The following is a 22,209-nucleotide window of genomic DNA, read 5'->3' as shown; positions in this document are numbered from 1 at the left end:
TTGCATACTTAACAAACCCAAACATGTGCACTTTGGATCAGTTAAAATGTTTATTTCACCGTGAAGACGCTCTCCATCTGAAAACTTAGTTGGAAAATCGTTCCTTTATCGTTTAACCAAGACCAACCCATGGGCCGTTATAAAGAAAAATGTCACATTTCAGTATAAAATCGAATGTAAATCCAACTATTATCAACATTCTGGGCAATTCCTTTGTAATATCTGTTTGACTTCAACGTAAATTAAATAATTTACATTTGTTTGGGGTGTGGTTTGCTTTTTTACACTAAATAAACAGTCAAATAAATACTCCTACTTTTGAGGTTATAGGGATTGCCCACTCCTAGAGCCTTACAGGGATACGAAGCTCTCTGGGCGGAGACATGTGACGTTGCGTTGAAGGGCAGACATTTTGACCAATGATTGTTTGAGACAGATGGAGGAGGCGTGGCTTAGCGTCGTGTGACAGGCATTTCACAGCGTTCTAAACACCTGCAGGTGCGTGATGGTCGGTCGCGCGTTGCGCCGCTTCAGGTAAGATGGTCGTTATACTTTGTCCTTTCTTGCTACAAACGGTACTCAGATTTTGTTCTTGTAATTCAAAAATATTTCTTGTCAAATCAAGAAAGTACATGTTTAAGTTATGTAGAAAGGAAATGACGGCTATTATAGGCTAAAGGTGTTAATTAAAAAAAATATATATTTCTATACACTTGGTCAGTGTGAATCTATATGAAGATTACAAATAATTCTTGAGAATGAAATGAATGTGTCGGAAAGAATATACTAAATGTTTACTGAAATGAACTTTCTACCCTCTTACATGAGTCTGAAATCAACGCGTTTAAAAAGTACAGTGAGGAAACTGGTATCGTTTCTGCTGTTGATCAAGAACTGATCAATGTTTTTGGTCTTGGGTCTTTTCTCTTAAGCATTAAATTCTTAAATGTTCAGTACATCAATAATAATCAAAGTTTATTTCCATGGAGAAAAGATTTACAAAGATACATTCCTACAGTAACCGTTTTCCTTTTCCTCACATATATCCATAAGCTAGCTGTAAATGACTGTAGTGTGACTTGCTCTGAATCAGTTTATTACTGTCATTTCCATGTGAGAGATATTTTATTTATTGTGTATATACTCTTGCTAGCTATGTTTGGGCTCAAGAGATTACCACTTTGGAAAGATACATCAAATCTGAAATTGAACAATAATAGGATATTAATAAGAAATATTCCTTAAGGTGTTGTTTTTCAGATTTGGAGCGTAAATGAGTAAAGGCACAGTGCCATTCGGTGATACTGAGATGAGAATATAATTTGAGGAGTAAAAATCCAGAAGGAGTGAAGATGAGGAAAAGCAGAAATTTCCTAAGAAGTAAAATGTACCTTATTTCCCCCCCTGTTTTGAGATTTCTTCCTTCTTAGTCTTCGGGTGTAGTGTGTGCTGATTATGTGATCTTATGTGACATGAGGCTTTAACTAATAATTTTTTCCTGTCATTCAGAATGTATGAATACAAAAAAGTAAAAAGAATTTAGGACCAGGGAGAGAGATTTGAAAAGATAAAAATCACATCCATTAATTATTTATGTTTTTTACAATGGTCCAATATTGTATGAAAGTTGACCTTTTTGTAAAATTAATTCAGGTGACAATGTAAGATGCAGCTCTATTAAAGTATATATACTTGATCTTGCGTTGTATTGCACTGATATGGTATAGGATTCATTTTAATTTATTCAATTCAATTCAATTTTATTTGTATAGCACTTTTTACAATGAACATTGTCTCAAAGCAGCTTTACAGAAACATATAAACACAGGATACAGATTTTAAGCGTGTGAATTTATCCCTATTGAGCGAGACGGTGGCGAGGGGGGAAACTCCCTATGATGATCTGAGGATGAAACCTTGAGAGGAAGCAGACTCAGAAGGGAACCCGTCCTCATCTGGGTAACAACAGATAGTGTGAGAGTAAAAGAAAGTTCATTATGGTTTAATGTGAAGTCTGTTTGTTGAACTAGTCCACTGTTCACTAAAGGAGACCCGAGTGCAAATCTGCATGTGGTAATTGCAGTCCAAGGCCATAGTAGCAACCGTCGTCCCAGCAACCACAGTGAGAATGTCCATGTGGAATTGAGGTCCAAAACCATTTCCATAGTACTTCAAGCGGTACCGTCCTCAGCGATCTCCAGGCTGTAGCGTCCGATTGATGAAAGTTCCATCCAGAGGTAGGGCATCCGAACGGATCAGGCAGGTCCAGAGTGCAGAAAGGCTCAGGATCACTGGCATCTCCATAAAATCATGTGTGGCTCGACAGAGAGAGCTCTCCCTCTCGAGGAAGGGCTCTCCCTCTCGAGAGAGGGAGAGGGAGGTAAAGAGAGAGAGAGAGATTGTTCAGTAAGACTGAGTACTTTGCGTTTATCAAAGTTTATCAAAAACGTATCACTTTGTCCTCAATGTTTTTAGTACAGCGTTGCAGCCAGAACTCTTTGTCCCAAAATATCGTATGGGACTCGGAAATAGAGAACACTTTTAGTTTGTTGGCGAAGATAACAAAGAGCTCTTTTGCAAGCTTAGTTGAATGTAAAGTTAATCTGTAATAGAGAGATTGTGAATGCTTTCTTTTTTTTTTCTTTTTCTTTTTTTTTTAACCACACCCTGGTATTTTTGAATAAGTTTGAAAGACTGTGAAGTAATTTTTCTAAAATTAAGCACAATTTGTGCTTTAAGTATTATGTTTAGGTACAGTATGTACAGTACAACCCCGGGTTATTGCATGTTTACATTTCTGTGTGTTTGTAGTAGTGTACTTGTATTACTAGACTTGGTACACTCCACGTAATTATATTCGTCGCACATTGAAAGGTTTCAGAGTTAAATGAAAAGAGTGCTACACGGTAACCCTTAAATGGGTTATGTTTCCTGGGAGATATGAACGTTTGTCAGGCTCTGGGGAGGAGCAGTGACTGGGTGGGCCTAATTTCAGTGGGAAACATTGAAGAGTGGGCAGGCTCATGTTCTCAAGTCATGTGACTTGATACCAGCACCTGGGCATCAACACATACAGTGCCACATAGGTTATGGATATGAAACGTTAATCGTTTGTATCCTACTTGTGCTCCTATATGTGTGTGTGTGTAAATTTACACACAAATTTACTACCTAATGTAAACTTTGGCTGATTGGCTTCAAATCTTTTAATGTGTATGGATTTGCATGGTCACCCAGATGAGGACGGGTTCCCTTGTGAGTCCGGTTCCTGTCAAGGTTTCTTCCTCATATAGTCTCAGGGAGATTTTCCTTGCCACCGTCGCCTCTGGCTTGCTCATTAAGGATATATTTATCAATTTAAAAATGTATATTCTGTAGTGTGCTGCAAACCAACATCAGGCTTCCTGTGACATATACCCTCTTGCTTTTTCAATATTGCATTGGTGAGTGCACATTAGCACGCAAGAGATGTCTGGCCAACAGGCGCTGAGATGCTTTGAATTTAAAACAACAACAGCAACAAAAACAGTTTACCTGTGTGATGTCTTGGTGTCCACAATCACCTTAGACTTTCACCTTAGATTTATATTTTTCTCTATTTTCAGGTTTTAATACAGTCTCCAGACCTTTAAAAAGTAGTGCAGAAAATATTAATTTTATATATATATATATATATATATATATATATATATATATATATATATATATATATATATATATATATATATATATACACACACACACACACACACACACACACACACACACACATACACATATAAATAGAGAGAGATACCCTACAGAACAATGTATCCTTGGAGATACAAACTGTTGTATAGTTGAAAATAAATGTCATATTCTAAAACAAATTGCAAAAATTGTGGTACGTTATAAAACAGTAAGGAATTCATTTAATTTAGTGTTTTCATGTTCTTGCCCATTATAGAGGTAGTCTGGCTTATTAAACATCTTAAGCATATTAATCAGTCACAGATATATTATTCAGTAACTACAACTGAGACTAATAGTAAAGGCCATGTATTTAAAAGAGTGAGAAAAACCGATGGGCTTTTTTTTTTTTTTAGACCTGTGATCTTATCAAAACCCAGAGGTTCATTAAACTTGGCTGATCTTTTTGCTTTAGCTTTTGAATGAAAGGCCTTTTGTAGTAACAGTAGGAGCTCCACAGATCTGTGCTCAGGGCTGTGAGGTTCACATTGCAGGACTGCCAAGGAGCCACTGCCAGGGAACCACTGTTTTCTTTATAAGATCCTGCTGTATGCTCAGACTACATACCGTCTTATTAGTAGGTCACTTTGAATAAAGGTGTTTGCCAACTGAATACATGTAAATGACATTTTAATTAGCTTGAAAGTGCTCTTTACTGTTTCTGACAAAGATAGCAGATATGTAGTGCAGAATCAGATTATGCTCTGATTATATGAGCCAGTAGTTCAAGTACACTGTATGGCCAAAGGTTTGTGGACACCTGACTATCACACCCATATGTGATTGCTGAACATCCCATTCCAGGTTAAGGCCCTCCTTTGCTGTTATAATAAGCTCCACTCTTCAGGGAAGGCTTTCCAATAGATTTCAGAGCGTGGCCATGGGGATTTGTGCTCATTCAGCCACAAGAGCATTAGTGAGGCCAGGCAAGGAGGCATGGGTGCAGTCAGTGTTCCAGTTCATCCCAAAGGTGTTCTTCAACTCCAGCCTTGACACACCATGTCTTCATCTACGTCGCTTTGTGCACAGGGGCATTGTCATGCTGTAACAGGTTTGGGCTTCTTACTTCCAGTAAAGGGGAATTGTAAAGATACAGTATACAAAGACATTCAAGACAAATTGTGTGCTTCCAACTTTATGGCAAGAGTTTGGGGGAAGAACATATGGGTGTGACGGTCACGTGTCCACATACCTTTGGCCAAATAGTGTATATTGTACTCCTGTGTCGTCTTCTTGTTTGCAACTCCTGAAGTTGCAATTGCTCTCAGTCCATGAGATTCTTATGTTGTGACAGTGGAGCAGAGGTAAACTGAGCACAATGGGGCAATTCCATGACCATGTGGAGAGCACTGATGTGAAGGTGTATCTCGGCTGTTTGATGGGTTATGACTCCCTCACCCCTAGCTTTCCAAACAGTGGACATGAATGAGGTCTTTTAGTTCCATTTTACTCAACATTGTGTCTCCCAGGAGTCCTTGTAACCCAGTGCTTAACTTATTGTACATTATAAATAATGTCAACTGGAATCTAATGAAAATTTTTGTTAAAAAAAAAACCAAAATCGGCAAATACAGATCAAATAGTGAAACACTGGCAGTCAGTCTGCTTTCTATTAGCAACAAAAGGACACAGATGTACTCCAAAACGGACGATTATAAAGATAAAATATAAGATTTTGAATACCCTTCGTTGGCGCACGACATCATCGTTTTCACAAATTCTCATTTTTGTATGTTTACACGGAGACGATAACGGCATCATTTTCAAAAACTTGAACTTTGAAACCCATTTTGAAAAGTTTGCGTTTTCAGGCCCCAAAACACCGCTGTCATGTAAACGAACAGCCAAACCGCATAAAATAGTTTTGCATTTTTAGTTGAAAACATTGTCGTTTCGTGTAAACGGCCCCTAAATCAGGAGATGTGGAACATTATGGTAAAAACTAATCAAGACAGGCAGATAAAGAATCGGCCGAGTTTTTAAGTGTGCCGGTTATTTATAAGGAGTCATGTGTTTGCATACAGGAGAATGTTATTAATAATCAGAAGACACTGAACATGAATATGAGCTTGACTTATGATGAGGTCCTGGGCTGAGGATCATTGAAGTTGTAGACTACAACTTCATTAACTCTACTACCCCCCCCCCCCCCCCCCCCCCCCCCCAAAATCATACTGCTTTTATTGATCCCACACTTTTGATTTCAATATCAAGATCTCATGTAATGGTTCATTCCGAAACGCAACTCTCGTCCAAAACTCACTTTGTCATCAACTCCCATGATGATCAGTGCGCCAGTGTTGGGACTTTGAGCAAAGTCTTTAACCTTTAACTGCTTGTGTTGTGCCCTGGATAATAATACAGTATTTGCGAAACAGAAAAATGTAAGGAGACAATTTCTGAACACCCAATGCTTAATGTGTTGAACAGGAAAAGTATTTAAGCCATTACATATGGATCACGTTTAATAAACTATTCTGATTTTAACTCCAATAACTAAGTCATTTGAATTTTGTCTTGTATCTGAAAATATTCAATTACTGTATTGATGTGAACCAAATATAATGTATGTGTAGATACCCATCACTTTTAGATGAAGGACATTTTTTTCCTATATTTGTATGTTTATTCGTAATTGTTATTTATTTATCCATTCATTCATTTATTTAGATTATATATCAGAGCCCCTTTGTCTCCTTACCCATTCTCCATCAAAGATTGCTTTTTAGTTGGCTTAAAGCGTTCCTTACTTCTCAGTACTACAGTTAAGAGGCAAATGTTTACATTGTAAGGGTGGCTGGAGCAAGATCATGAACATTAAATGAGCAGTGTACAAAGTCAGTGTCGCATGTTAAGACCTGTTTGTTTAGGCAACTGAGACATGCATGGTAGGCTGATTGGCATATGCAAAGTGTCCGTAGTGTCTGAATGGACGTGTGTATGTGATTGTGCCCTGCGATGGATTGGCACCCTGTCCACGGTGTACCCTGCCTTGTGCCCCATGCTCCCTGGGATGGCGGTCCTGAAGGAGATGGATGGAAGGATTGAGGTATTTAAATGATATTCCTTGGGATGTTTGCTTGTATTTCCTCATTTGTTGCGTTTGATGCAATGTAAATGTAAAATGTTTGACATACAGTGAATGATTTTTATACTTTGAGATCTTTATACTGTTATTGTACACTTTCTTACAAATGTGTATTTGTTCAGACGTTTTTTCCATCTACAAAAGTATATTTGCATTGTAGCCAATGCAACTTAAGCAAGGGAGGCAGAATACAGTGTAAGGTCCCAACAGAGGCAGCCAGGATTTCAACTCAGTACCTGCCAGGCAATAGGATACAATCTTAACCATGGCCTAAAAGCCTGAGCCGGAGAACGCACATGCTAAGTGATCACTTCACCCTTTGAGCTAAAGTGTTTCTTTTAAGAAGAAGCTGAAGTGAGCTAATAAAGGATAACTTATTACACTTACATAATATGAAAGTGAGCTGAGAGAGCGAGAGAGAGGGAGAGAGCAGACTGAGATAGATCACAGATAATAGCTATCCAAAGGTCAGTTAGCAAGACGGAATACTTTACTGGATTGCTAAGGAACAGTGTGTGTGTCTGTAATAACACCGTTAATGATCAAGCAGCTCTCTGAGCTCATGTGGCACAGAACTTTATTTGCCTAGTTTGTTGCACAATATTAATATTGAATATTTTATTTACAAGTTTTTGGGAGAAGAACTTTAAAACAGAGAGCCACACGGACTACACTACCGGACTATAACTAAGTTATCTTCCATGTAACTCTCACATGAGAACCTTAACCTGTTCAGTTCTATTCTGTTTGCTATAAATTACGTAACTTATACTAGGTGTGTGTTTGTACAAAGTAGATATAGTGTGGTTGCCACTGAGATGTTCTCCACACTTGGGGATATTAATTAACTGCCAGATCCATAAAATATGATTTTTTATTGCTCTATCCTTCTGCATGGGAAGAATATAAGATATGAACTAGTGGGGAAAACCAATCTATATTTAAATATTTCTAAGGTTCATTCCTGACCAATTTGGACAACTTCAGCCTCAGATTCTTCTTCTTTACTGACAGGAGTAAAACCTGATATGGTCTTCTGCTGTTGTAGCCTATTTTCCCTCAAGGATTGTGTGTTCGAAGATGCATTTCTGCTCACCATAGTTGTAAAGAGTGGTTATTTGAGTTACCATGTCCTTTCTTTCAGCTCAAACCAGTCTGGCCATTCTCCTCTGACCTTTCTCATCAACAAGGCGTTTCTGCCCACAGACCTACCGCTCACTGGATGTTTTTTCTTTTATTGTTTTTCACACCATTCTGTGTAATCTCTAGAGAGTTGTGTGTAAAAATCCCAGGAGATCATCAGTTTCTGATTGACACCGACAACCATGCCATGGCTAAAGTGACTGAGATCACATTTTTTCTCCATTATGATGTTTGATTTGAACATTAACTGAAGCTCGTGACCTGTATTGGCATGATTTTATTGCATTGCACTGCTGCCCCATGATTGGTTGATTGGATGGTGGGCGCTCCAATGTAAACAATGTAAAATGAATGTTTTCTATGTTTATTTAACATTGTTGGAACGTGCACATTGCTGAGTGCTGTGTGATGTGCTGTTATTTGGAAAAGAATTCAATTTGGGGTGGTAAAATTAACTCTTCGCACCGGGCCACATCGCATTTTCCTACAACAGCACTCCCTGTTGTGGTGTATTCCATATTATAACACAAAGCAACACTATTCTAATTTTTTTTATACAGCATTATTGTTATACACAGTTGGATCACATGACCGTGTGTAAGAGTGAATTCTTCCTACGTGGTCTTTCTTAGTGAATAAATGGACCAAAGTTTCCTCCCTATACAGATAATATTTCCTGAGTGTAACACAGCACCTGAATTAGAGCATTCAGAAGAGTTAGGGCCAGAAGAGGGGTGGAAAGGAAGGGTCTGAAAAGAACAGAATGGCCCGTAATCAAGACAGAACATTTCGAACGGCATTGCCGTTTCGCAATAACAGCCACATTAAAGTTTCTTCTAACAGGTAGATTGCAGTTCTTTTGAAATATTTGAAGAGCTTTGCTCATAGTCCATAAAGTAAATACCACAAATGTCATGTGATGTGTAATCAGCAAAAACCTAAGCTCTTCTGTTAATGTTTATTTGATGAGTCAGAGAGGAGTTTCCTTATACAATAAACACCTGAACAATGTGAGAACGCGTGATTGGCCAAGACTAGTGAAGAAGCTGTTCTAAATTATAGTATCATCTGCAATAACTGTATTTAAGCTCCTTCCAAGTTGAACCATTTATCAGTCTTACCAGAAGATATCTGTTCTAATGCTATTTAACTATGACAATTAGTGTGCCTTTTATTTTAGGTTATTTTTATGTAAAATTCCCACAAAAACCACTTTACATAAGGGTAGCATTAACAAAGCTTCATAATACCCATAAGGCCTACTGACAAAAATCTACAGAAACACCTAAAAGAGCATATTCCTATAAGCATTATGTCACAATAGGTACAGCGGATACGGATGCCAATGCAGAGAGAGAGAGAAAGTTTATTAAAGAAACACAGGTAAACATGTCCAAATCGGTAGGCAAGGCCCTAAATTAAAAACAGGCGAGTTCATGCAACGTGCAAACCATACAGCCAGAACACAAAAACCAGGGAGAGAGCAATGATCAAAACCACAATAGCGATAAATAATAAACCAGCTACAAACACAAGCATTGCTTCGCTGTGAGAATGTGTATCAGAGGTACTTATATACTCTGAGCTGTGATTGATCTCGGGTGCGGGTGATTAGTAATTAGACGAATGTGAACGTGACAGAGTCCGTTGTTGGGAAGTGTAGTCCATGCCGGCCATATTTGTAGACCACTGTGTGTTCTAGGAAATGGAGTTCTCTGTGGCAGTAGGAGTTTGCCTGACATGTCGGCTGTCATCAAGTCCATTTTTTGTGAAGTTGGCATAACACCCGAGTCAAGACGCAGATTTTTGTTTACAGAAAGTGGTTTTGACATCTTCCAGGTTGATTTATTTTAGAAAACCATGATTTTGTAGCTCAGCGTACTCCTCGTTTTCTTAGGAGGATGATGCGGTGCTGTATGACATGTCAAAGAATGGAGAAAAATGATATAACTCTGTTGTCACTGTAACAACATACATATTTATACAAACTATAAATAGTCAAATTAAACCTCTAAGAAAAAAAATAGAACTGTGTAAGTGGTCATAAAGCATTATGTTAGTGTTGGAGAAACAGAGAATCTTTATACTAGCCCAGTTTGGTGTAAAAACCATGAGCTGGACAACCCTGTAATTAACTGTCCTGTTCACTACTCCTCCTCCTCCACTGAAAATGTTCATGGAGCAAGCATGAGGCAACAAGACTCCTGCCCCAGTGGGCCTGTATTATGGCCTGTTGCAGATCCTGTTTTTGACTGCTAGGTGGAATAATAGCACTGTGGAGTTAAATGAAGTGCTGAGCACGCTGCCCCATGATTGCATCTAGAAAAGTGAGCAAATCAAGGTAACATCAGGTTATATCTGTAAAATAGTAACACTGATTTCAAAATGTTCACTCAGATTAATATAGGTCATTCATATTTCAGTGGATTTTAAGATGTATGGAGTTTTAAAAAAATACAAAATTCAACATTTGTTGAATGGTTCACATAAATAGTGTGGCTTTGACTTCCCCATGTATGAGCCACCATACATGAGTCATACATTTGTTTTAATGAAAGGATCGTATAGAAAGAAAGCAAACCCCAGCTGGTAGATCTCCTCATGGAAAGCTCAGCAGCACACTTCCTTATCTTTGGGGAGCCTCCAACTACACAGTACAAGGCATTTGCATAGCCATTAATGAACTAAATATAGAGAAGCCGACGGGCAGAAGTTGAAAACATGCAAACGTGCAACGGGAAAAGAGCGAAAGACCTGCTAGTTCAAACAATCAGCCCTTTATTTATGATTCAGTGAATAGAGTATGCCTTAGTAAACAGGGAAAGATCTTGCCTTCATTAGGAGACTTAATGCCACAATATAGATTAGATATGAAAACAAATGTATCATGTGAAGAAGAGGATCCAGGAGGTTTTGGCAGCAAGATAGATGATTGAATATTAATTATCAGTCCAGTGGCTTCATACTCAGTAGTCTACCTCTGTTCAGAGTCAGTACGCTACCAGAATGCTGAAAAGTCGCCTCTCATTGGCAGAGCTGTGCAGAAATGTACCCCCCTTTGGAGTTTAATTTTTAAGCATTGCTCTTTTGATTGACCTGGTTCGGTGAATAGGGAGGATTGTAACCCCTTGCTGCATTCTCTTCAGTCGTGTTTATCAGAGATTGCTTTAACCCGAGTAGAATAGTAACTAATTACTTAGAAACTGTCACGCTACATACGACTTGTGCCGAGTCAGGCTCATTAAAATGCAGCAGGGTGACTGGGTTTAAATGAAGTGGGGGAGAGAACATGCAAGAAGACAGATTGCAAAATTATTGCATTAATGATATTCTTTAAAAATATATATATATATATTCAGGATTCATGACTTTGTGCAGGAGTTAAGGTCTGGAACTTAAGGTACATTCAGTTTCATTTAAAAAAAGAAAAAGCGAGAGTTTGTTATAATTAAAGCGAGCGCTTGTTGTGAACAAAGTTAGAGTTTGTAGTTTGTTTTTCTACAGTTGAAGGCGCAAAAAAGGAAACGTAATAATTGTAATTGTGACAGTGTTTTATTTTTCCGTTGCTGCACCTAAGGAGTGCAAGCACTCACTCTGATTTTGATCTCACCCCCACTGCTGTTTCCACTAACAGATTCACATGCACCTTTTGTCCCGCCTCTCTTTCGTTTGCAGATGTCAGTGATGTAATGGCAACGGATGGTGGCTGTTAGTGTATGTGTGGGCACAGCCTTCGTCCCAGAGAGACGGAAGCAAACAAGGGACAAAAAGGAAACCACAGAATAGAGTGAAAGTAGGGATCACTGAGACTTCACGTCACCCTGCTGGTAAGTTTACTTTATACGAATAAGCGATATGTACAGCCGCGTATAAATACATATGATACTTATTATAAGATTTCTGAGGAGGAAAGTGGGATCAATATACAATCTTCCTTTCAGCTGTGCGTTATTCAGTCAGCTGTGTCTCATCTTGCCATTTGACTTTGTTTTGCCATTCACAAGCTGAATGCTATTGCGATACAAAGAAAGAACGTATAGTGCAGAACACAAGAACTCGTTTTTGAACACAATAACCCAAAGGGACCTGTTACAGGCAGGATAGCGAACCTTGTTTCCGAGACCTGATACAGCGGAGTTCATTGCTTCGTTCAATAGAGTGCACAAATAGGGAAAGAAAAATACATGCACAATAAGTGGCTGTTTGACAACCTCCCGTTTGGGATAATGTTTCCTGATAAAAAGCCATTTGTTGCTCTTTCATATCGTCCCAATAAAAAGGTCACAAAGGTAGACATTCTGTGTTAATAGCTTTAACCTTTTCTAAATGTAATTCCATTTTCCATGCTATGTATATCTGTGACTAATGCGTAAGTGAGTATAGGCAAAGTCTGTGTTTCCCTGATTGTAATTCTGAGCACGAGATTTAATATAATACCATGCCATCCATGCGGTGTAGATTGCTAGGCAACTAGTGTCTCAGCCCAGGCCAAAGTCAACTCCACACCTGCATCAGGTGGTTCTGTCTCAGTTAAACAACCTTTCATCCCAGTAACCTAATTGTGTTCTTGAAAGCTTCTGATCTGTCATACAAATTGAAAAGAAAAACACAAGCACTCTCTACTGTTTTTATATTTTATAACCATGTAATGTATTTCTAAACAATGTGTACAGTGCCCTGCGTAAGTATTCACCCATTGAACCTTTCCACATTTTGTAGTGTTATAACCTGGAACTGAACAGAGCTTGGGATTATATGTCATGAATCTATACAGATTCAATATACTTTGCAAAATTCTTTACAAGTTAAAAAGGTACAATTTGGGTATTGCTGCCTAAGCAGTTGCCATCAGAAGTCACATGCTTTATTGAATGGAGTTCGCCTGTGTGCAATTAAAGTTTAACGTGATCTCAATATAAATACACCTGTTTCTGGAAGTCCTCAGAGTTTGATAGAGAAGGTACGGGAAAGAATTTGAAGACCAGAGAGCTAACAAATCTAGGACAAAGTTCTGGAAAAATGGTGACTTGGCCTCCAAATTCCCCAGATCTCAGTCCGATTGAACATCTGTGAAATCTGGTGGACAAACAAGTCTGATCCATGGAGGCCCCACCTCAAAACTTACAGGACTTAAAGGATCTGCTGCTAATGTCTTGGTGCCAGATACCACAGCACACCTTCAGAGGTCTTGTGGAGTCAATACCTCAGTGGCTCAGAGTTGTCTTGGTGGCACAAGAGGGACCTACACAATAATAGGCAGGGGGTTTTAATGTTATGGCTGATCAGTGTATGGCACTGAAACACTAAGTTGCAGGGAAAACAAAGTACATACATGTATGAGGTCATTGACCAAGGTTGTTTATTAAACTAATGAAACTTTAATTTCACTTAAAGTTCTGTTTTCTCAAGATAGTGCATATTGAAAATCTTTCAGGTAAAATTTTATCAGTGTTGCCTGACTATTCTACATGCTAAGACTACATCAGAGTCATTCAACGCATGTAGTTTGATGCTCATAATGATGAACCTTGAACCCAGGGTGGTGCAGGGTGCTGTAGATGAATGTGATATCTTGTGTAGGTCATGCCACAATTGCAAAAGCAAGGCACCACTGAAACATTCATATAAATTTAGCATATAATATCTTATGTTTTATAATATAGGTTAGAAGATACAGTGATGGATTCCACCCCAGGAGAAGTGAGTGGAAACACTGAGGATGTCGCAGGTTAGAGAGTTCTTTCTTTCTTTCTTTCTTTTTTTCAACTGTACTGGTATATAAATATTGTGAGAAATTACAATTTACACAATTTTTATTAACATATTTAAAAACAAACATTGTGTCACATTATATCAGTTTCCTATCCCAAAACGAATGGATTCATTTATGAAATTGAGACATTAGGGAATTTGTCAACATGAGTTCATGGAACCCCATTAACTTAAATATTATCACTTAAAAATAGTTTCTATTATCTATGCTTATCAGGGAGGAAGAAGTCAAGATTCAAGTTCCTCAAAGTCCGTCTTTTTGGGCGTCTGAAGAAAAAGGAGTCTGGAGGACGGATGAAGCAGAGCCAGTCTGCTGGTGATGTTACTGCACAGGAGGAAGGGAGAGGCGAGGATGACTCAGAGGATGACTGTCAGTGAGTAAAAGATTTACCATTCAATCAAATACCAGTCCAGCTGGTGTAAGCTTGCTTTGAAAATGTGCTCCAGTATCAGGCTTTGTGTTTATTTTTTGAACGATGGTTCTTATTTGAAAGCACGTGCTGCTGTACTCTAACTGAGGTCAAGTCTTTCTGGTGTCTGTTTAATCTGATGTTGCAGCTATCCAGAGGCGACATTAAGCTCCAGGGCATTGTCTCATGACAGCATCTTCCTGGCTGATCAGATCCAGTCCTCACAGCCAGCGCGGGTTCTCTCGCAGGAGAATGTTCACAGCAATATTAAAGCTCTGCAGGTCAGCTAATAGTCCATCATAGCAAGACGTTATAGTATCTTCTTATCTTTAATGTTAGTATTAGGCCTTATTACTAATGAACAGACATTTTTTCAATTACAGAAACATCAACATTTGGGTCTGTTCGCTAGAGAAAAATTACAAAGCAGGTTTCTAGAGTGGATGTTTAATTTAAAAGCAGTATCTGAAGGATAGCAGTTGTTTGTAACTCTGAACAGTTGAAGCTACAGCAACAGAACATGCGACTGGCTCCTCCATTGTTGATTCCTGGAAAGCGAATGGAAGACTCTGGAACAACTTCCGAGGATGATGGCTTACCTTGTAGTCCACCTGAAATGTCCTTCCAAGAGGTAGCCATGCGAAGAGGAGCCTCTAAGGTAAATGAAATGGCACAAATTGATAAGAAGTAAATATGAAGTTTGGTCGCATTCCTTCATTGTGAGTAAAACCATTGGGTTTTTTTTTTGTCCATCACAGTATCCTCAGGCTAAAAACCACAGCTGGTTAAGTTTAGCAGGAACAGGCAGTGAAGAGGAAGAGCAGGTAATGACAACATAATACTAAAATACTACATGTATAGAAGAGTACTCTGTTTTTAGCACTGGTGAAGTTGGGAGTGTTTCATTGTCGCTGTGTAGACATCCTTCATTAATACATTTCTCTTGCACCTCAGGGTGGTTTATCACAACCCTCATCAAGACCACTTTCTCCAGTCCCTCAACTGTCGCCAGCAGAATCACCCTCTGTTGGTGTGGATTTCACAAGCCCCGCCCAGTATGTTCCCACGTTAGACAATTCAGCCGCTCGTCATCGCATGTATGTCAAGCCCAGGAATCAACGAGCTAGCACCAAAGGGAAAAAACCACCTGTAAGGATAATCGTATGCAATACTAATCTAAGAACAGCTCTGAAGACACAAGTTTTTCACAAATCAGTCACCTTTGCATATTCTTTTGCTTTAGTTGCCTGTCTGTTGTTCATTTCTTCATCTTAACTTCTTTCCCAGTTTCTGTACCGTCCTCGGTCCAGCAGTACAAACAGCCTGGATCAGACGCTTTCAGAGAACAAAGAGACACAGCAAAGTGTCACACCTGCGCAGATCATGCACCAGTACTCCTACGCCTCTGAAGATTCAACCCAAGCTGAGGAACCTGTATCACTTCCCTCCAGTCCACACTTACAGAAAGAACCAGAGAAACTGACATCATTGGATGGCCGCCCATGGAGTCCATTAAACAGCAATAACGAAACTACAGAGCCGTTCCAACATGAGGACAGAACCAACACCACGTCATTTGTGTCCTCTGATGACCCGCTTGCCTCAAACGGCACCAGAGAACCTCTGGCAAAAGAACTTTCAAATGATAACCAGTACACAAATAAGATTAATGATAATGAAGTGCATCAGGTCAGTACTTCTTTAATACCACTGTCCATTTGTCCAGAGGATATAGCAGGTTATTATAAAATAAAAGAAGGAACTGATGATAGCTTGGCTGCAAGTAGCACAGATCAAATGGAGTCATTGGAAACAACTACAGATGTGAATGTTTCTAAACCACCAGAAAGCATAACTAGACCCCATCCTGTTCCTGTACCACGCAACAAAAAGCCAACCTTATCAAACTTAAATAACAGCCCTCTGGATAAAGTATCAAGTGGGAAACCTCATGAGGTTGAAAAGGAGATTGCATCATCTTCAGGCCTGGCTGAATCACCAAGAGAATTCGATAAACCACTAAGACCGTCCTCGTTTCGTTTTAACATCGCGTCTGCAAAATATCGCTCCAAGACAAGTGACGAGACGGTGGCTAAGCAGGATGAAGAAAACTCTGGTAACACACAGAAGAGCCAAGCCTACAACCAAAACCTGGCAGTACAAATGGAAAAAGTGGAAAACACAAAATCCACTGAGGTTTGCAGAAATACTCCCTCAACTCCAGATAAAAGAAGTAGTTTGTGGAGGGAAGTAATAGGCCAAAATATCTCCAAGACAGGAGCTGGTGACAATCCTGAAAAGTCTGAGGGATGCTCACAGAACACAGAAATTGTACAAAGCGACAAAGCTGAGGAATCCGAGGACAGAAGAGGTCTTTTTGGGGTTAAGCTGCGAAGCACATCTCTGTCTCTAAAGTATCGCTCTGAGCTACCCAAATTAGAGGCCGAAATGAAGCGACATAGTCTGGAAGGCCATCGTGTTCAAGCAGTAAAGGAACCAGTTTCCAGTGACGTGGAAGCAGTCGGTAGTGACAGAAAAGCAAATGTTCTGACAAATCCTGCACCACAGAGCTTGGATTCACAACGAGATCCAACTTTAGACAAAGGTACATTCTGGCATTACTTCTGAGAGTAACTCACACTGTGTAAAAATTCAGACTAAGTTGTGAAAATGGCCTTCATTCATAAAGTCGGGTAGAAATGACCTGATCCACATTCACATTTACAGCTCATCCTACATGTTGACGGTAAACCAGATTACCTATAATTTAGTCCAATGTAACGCATGTGCAGTTATGATTAACACTATTTGCTTCTTTTTGTCCCTTTTTTTTTGTTATTGCTTATACTACTCTACTTACTGTACTTGCTGTAACAACTGATGAAATTGATAATGATCTGGTTTATTTCAAGTATTTTTCAGGTTGTTAAAGATTATTATTAAGTTATTACACACAAATTTACATGCGCTCCAACCAGAAATGTACATGATTGTACAGGTGTACCAAAGATGAAATTAGTAAATAAGGAAACTGATGGTAGAATTTATTTATATTGTTTTATGATTAATTTCGATTTGAATAATAAGCATCAGTGTGCAATTATTGTGCACTCATTTGTGACAATCGAGGATTTGTTTAATTTGCCGTCATTATTTTGTGGAAAATGAATGACTTGATCATTTTTTTGCTTATTAGGCAGTGAAACAGACAGCAGACCTGAACCAACATGGAGGAGTCTCACCCAAGAAAAGACTAGAGTCCACCAGTCCTTCTCCACTAAAACATCTCCTCAGCTAGCTCCACCACCAAATTCAACATCTTTATCTACACCTCAATCCTGCTCCACTCAAGCAATTTCAAAACCATCCCTGCAGCCTAAACCACTCTTACCACCCACCAGCAAACCCCAAGCAGTCAACCAATCATCACAGCAAATTCCACCTAAAATGGCTCCTAGGGCAATGGAAAGATGGGCCATGTCCAGTCAGAGAGAAGAACAGAGTTCTGTGAGCCAGTCAACACACAGAGATGAATTATTGGATTTTAAGGTGAGATAGAAAAGCACTTACACGAAAGATAACATGTTGTGAATGCATTTATTATGGTGTATATAAATGTATTGTAATAAATATTCATGCAGTAAGTAAATGGTCTGCACTTACATACAGCTTTTTTTTTTAACCTTAGCGGTTCTACAAAGCGCTTTACACTGTTTCTCATTCACACACACACTCACACACCAGTGGTAGCAGAGCTGCCATGCAAGGTGCTAGGTTGCCATCGGGAGCAACATGGGGTTCAATGTCTTGCCCAAGGACACTTCGGCATGTGGAGTCAATTAGCGGACAACCCACTCTACCACCTGAGCCACAGCTGCCTGATAGTACCCATAGTCTTATGCATAACAGACTAAAAGGCAGGAGCTTAAAACTTATGAGATTATCAAAATTGTACTCCGATTACAATGTTTAGTGCACTGTAAGCAATTCTCTGTCTTCTATATTATATTAACAATTTCATTTCCGTTCCAATTTTCCACACTTATGGACAATCAGGTTAAGGAGTATAAGGAGTTTTTAAGAAGTATAAAGGGAACATAAAAAGTTAATCTGAATTTCTCCAATTCACTTGAAACCATTACCGCATATCATCGTTCTGCTTTCTAGAAGTATTTGTCATTCTTTCTGTCTATCGCTAAACTATATTTATAATCTTTCCAAATAATATTTAAAAAATGGATTTTTCTGCCAGACACCACTGAATGCTTTAGCGTTTGCAAAGCTATTTTTTTTTTTAATGAACTTTATTTGGTTTTTACATATATGTATATTTTTTATGTTGCTTATTATGTGAGCATCTGAGGAAGTGCCCTTTGTTGCTTCATATCCTATCTTTACCTTTCCATTTCTTCTGTAGCTCCCCTTACCTGTGGTGTCCCTCAAGGCTCCATTCTTGCTCCCACCCTTTTCTCCCTTTATATGCTCCCACCAGGGTCAATTTTAAGGAAGCATTGAGTGGCTTTCCATTTTTATGCGGATGACACCCAAATTTATCTGCCAATGAAACAACATGACAAGAAAGGCCTAGAAACCCTGCTTGCATGTCTGGCTGAGATTAGATCTAGGATGTCTTCGAATTTCTTACATTTGAACAAGAGCAAGACAGAAGTTACTGTGTTTGGGCCCACTGCGGTTAAAGGAAATACAAACCTTAATCTTGTCAACCTTACATCTTCCATTAAACCGGCTGACAAAAATTAGGTTTTTGATTCTTCCCTCAAGTTTGACCAACATATTATTTCAGTAGTTAAGTCAAGTCTTTTTTTCATCTGAAACTTCTGGCCAAAGTTAAGTACTTCTTTTCTTTTAGAGACCTTGAGAGAGTTATCCATGTTTTCATTTTGTCTCACTTGGATTACTGTAATTCTCTATATATACCGGAATATCCCAGACTTCTATCTCACGGCTTCAAATGGTCCAAAACGGTGCTGCTAGATTTTAAACTGGGGTGCGTAAACGTGGTCATATCACTGCGATTTTACATTCTTTAAATTGATTGCCAGTGTGTTATAGAATTGATTTTAAGGTATCATTGTTTGTATTTAAGTAATTAAATGGCCTGGCGCCTCCCTATCTGTCGGATCTGTTAAGCTTAAATAAGCCTATCAGATGTCTACGATCTGCTGATCGGAACACCCTGTCCTTTCCCAGATCAAGATTAAAGCTGAGAGGTGACCGCACACTTGCAATTGCTGGTCCTACGTTATGTAACAGCCTACCTCTGTCTGTCAGAGCTGCCTGTCAGATTTGGTGCAAATAATAACCAATTTTTAGCTTACATTTAATTTTTCCTCTTTTATATTGCAGGGACAATCAAAACTTGGAGCCAAAAGTAACAACCAAACAGAGCCTGATCAGCAGCCTCCATCAGACAGCGCACAGCCGACTTGGATGGAACTTGCCAAGAGAAAGTCTCTTGCCTGGAGCGACAAGACCTTAAATTCTATAAATTTTTAATTATGTAAATACTTTCAGAATGCACATGGACAATTGACAAAATACATATTTTTTTTGGAAAACACAGACTGGTTAAATATGCTAGATATGCAAAATTACCAAGCCTTGTCAAATAGTGAAATCTAAAATACTTAAAATATACTGAAAACAGAATTGTTTTTCCAATACACAGTTTAATAGACTGGAACATTGATAAAATTGATTTACACTGTAATGGAAAATCTTAAATTCACATATTAACATTACTATTATATTATGTTGTTTTATTTGTATGTTATCCCAAATTCATTCCTTTGCAGTATCAAATAAACCCATCAATTTAACTGGTTTAGATAATCAAAAAATGAAGAGGCAAAGCATCAGTATTTAAAAAATATTCTTGTTTGATGATGAGCAAAAACATAGCACATTATCATCCTCTCTTATTGTATTGTTTTATTACAATTTTCTCTTAATTGGAAAATGTGCATATCTAAATGACCCGCATTTCCTGGTGTGTCACCTTCCACAATTATCATAAATGTTTCATGTAAATTAGTTCATTAACACACAGACTTGGTGTGTCCTATTCAGTGTTGAGCGACTGACAGTGACAACAAAAGGGAATTTTCATTATCTAAGATTGAGGCACGAAAAAGATGATGTTTGGTGGCCCTAGTAGTGACAGAAATTCACTTAGCTGCAACATGTACAGTAGCAGTGGCAGCTAATTTTGTTGCAGTGCTGGTGCCAAAGTGAAAAAACAACAAGGCAACTTTGCATAAGTGTAACAGAGCTTCAGTACATGCAAATAGGCCTATTTCTGAGTTGACCTATATCCAAGTCATGTTTACAATTTCCATGATATTGAAGCTTACGATCTATATTTTAGTACGAGCCTCCCATGTTCCTGATTGGGGTTTCTGAAATTATTTTTGATAATGGAGTTATTAGAGTTGTTTAGTACGTATTCTGGTTAACACGAGAGTAAAAGCATGTGAGATCAACTATTACCTTTTCCTTATATGCAAAATGTTTAGTCTGAAAAAACTGCTACAGTTGTACATCACCACAGAGGTGAATTTAATTGTGAATGCAGGAGATTTATCAGTAACTCAGTAATGCTTATGCTTATGCACCAAACAAGTAGGTTTTATTAAACAAGCATATACATATATATGAGTGTCCAATCTTTTGAGTGTCTGTCTATATTCTTATTGTTTGAAAAGCAGCACACGAGCAAGTTTTATTTTCATTATTGATTTGTGGAAAATGTGTCATACTGAAAAGCAAAATCATTTTACCACGTTTGTGAGGGTTTTTTTTTTGGTTTTTTTTTTTTTTTTTAGAAATAACAACATCCTGGAGAAACATTTCCTAATGGATGATACAGAAGTCTTTGGTTCTCTGGATGAAGCTGCAAACTATATGATGAATCAGAACAAAGGCACCTGAAATAATGCTAACTTAAATATTTCCCATTAATACAAATTATTGGCATTCATAAGATTAAAACTGTATTAAACTGTATGTATAGAAATATGAACAGGAAGATGTCAATCCTGCAACATAAAGAGGTCCCAGGTTTGTTCCTGAGCTGGGGTTCCTGTCTGTGTGGAGGTTCACGTGTTTTCCTCATGTTCACATGGGTATTCCCCGGGTTCATGGGTTTCCTCCCACCTTCCAAAAACATGCCTGGCGATAGTAGACTGGTGATACTAAATTGATATACATTGATTAAACATAACAATAAAACCACAGAGTTAAACTGAATAACATAATCTCGTCACAGTACCACCTGTCAAGGGGTGGGATATATTAAGTAGCAAGTGAACAGTCAGTTTTCAAAGTTGATGTGCTGGAAGCAGGACAAATGGGCAAGCGTAAGGATCTGAGCTACTTTGACAAGGGTCAAATGATGATGGCTGTACGACAGAGCATCTGACACTGTCAGAGCATCTCCAGAACAGCAGGTCTTGTGGGGTGTTTCCAGTATGCAGTGGTTAGCATCTACCACAAGTGGTCCAAGAAAGGACAACCGGTGAACTGGCAACAGGGTCATGGGCTCCCCGTCTTGTCCCATTCCACAAAAGCAGAAAAAGTTCATGCTGGCTATGATTGAAAGGTGATGGAACACATGGTGCATTGCAGTTTGCTTCTTATGGGGCTACGTAGTCACAGAACAGTCAGAGTGCCCATGCTGACCCCTGTTCGCTTTATATATGATGAAAACAACACTGTAAAATTGAACGGGATTGAAAAGTGAAGCTAAAATTTCTCTGCCGCCCTCTAGTGGCTGTCTAGGTAAGGTTGAATCCGGAATCTATCCCAGGAACGCTAGGCACAAAGCGGCACATACACACGCAGTCACACCTAAGGTAATATAGAGATGCCATTCCCCGTATTAGGATGTTTATAGGCTTTCTGCTATTGATTGGAAGAACTGGAGCTCAAATCCCAGCATCTCCAAGTCGCCACTGTTGGGCCCTTAAGCAAGGCCCTTTATTCCTAAACTGCTCAGTTGTATCAAGTGTCAAGCAAATTATTTAAATATACACTATACGGCCAAAA

At 38.7% G+C, this 22,209-nt stretch overlaps 1 protein-coding gene across 2 annotated transcripts; it reads left to right on the top strand.

Annotated features, from left to right (window-relative positions):
- Positions 1-457: 457 nt before the first annotated feature.
- On the top strand, positions 458-20,815 carry cracdlb (cracd like b). 2 transcript variants are annotated; one of them, XM_017458103.3, is made up of 11 exons: positions 458-534; positions 11,636-11,787; positions 13,624-13,688; positions 13,950-14,106; positions 14,291-14,423; positions 14,642-14,800; positions 14,901-14,966; positions 15,097-15,291; positions 15,430-16,747; positions 17,339-17,691; positions 19,510-20,815. In XM_017458103.3, exons 3-11 carry the CDS (start codon positions 13,640-13,642, stop codon positions 19,657-19,659), a joined length of 2,580 nt encoding a protein of 859 aa, XP_017313592.1. In that variant the 5' UTR covers positions 458-534; positions 11,636-11,787; positions 13,624-13,639; the 3' UTR covers positions 19,660-20,815. The 2 variants fall into 2 exon arrangements, with proteins under 2 accessions (XP_017313592.1, XP_017313593.1); XM_017458104.3 differs by lacking the exon at positions 458-534 and adding an exon at positions 5,907-7,520.
- Positions 20,816-22,209: the final 1,394 nt, after the last annotated feature.

The sequence above is a fragment of the Ictalurus punctatus genome, chromosome 26 (genome assembly GCF_001660625.3).
Source record: "Ictalurus punctatus breed USDA103 chromosome 26, Coco_2.0, whole genome shotgun sequence".
Lineage (NCBI taxonomy): Eukaryota > Metazoa > Chordata > Actinopteri > Siluriformes > Ictaluridae > Ictalurus > Ictalurus punctatus.
Note: the sequence above shows the minus strand (reverse complement) of the source record. Positions and strands in the feature narration are given on the sequence as shown.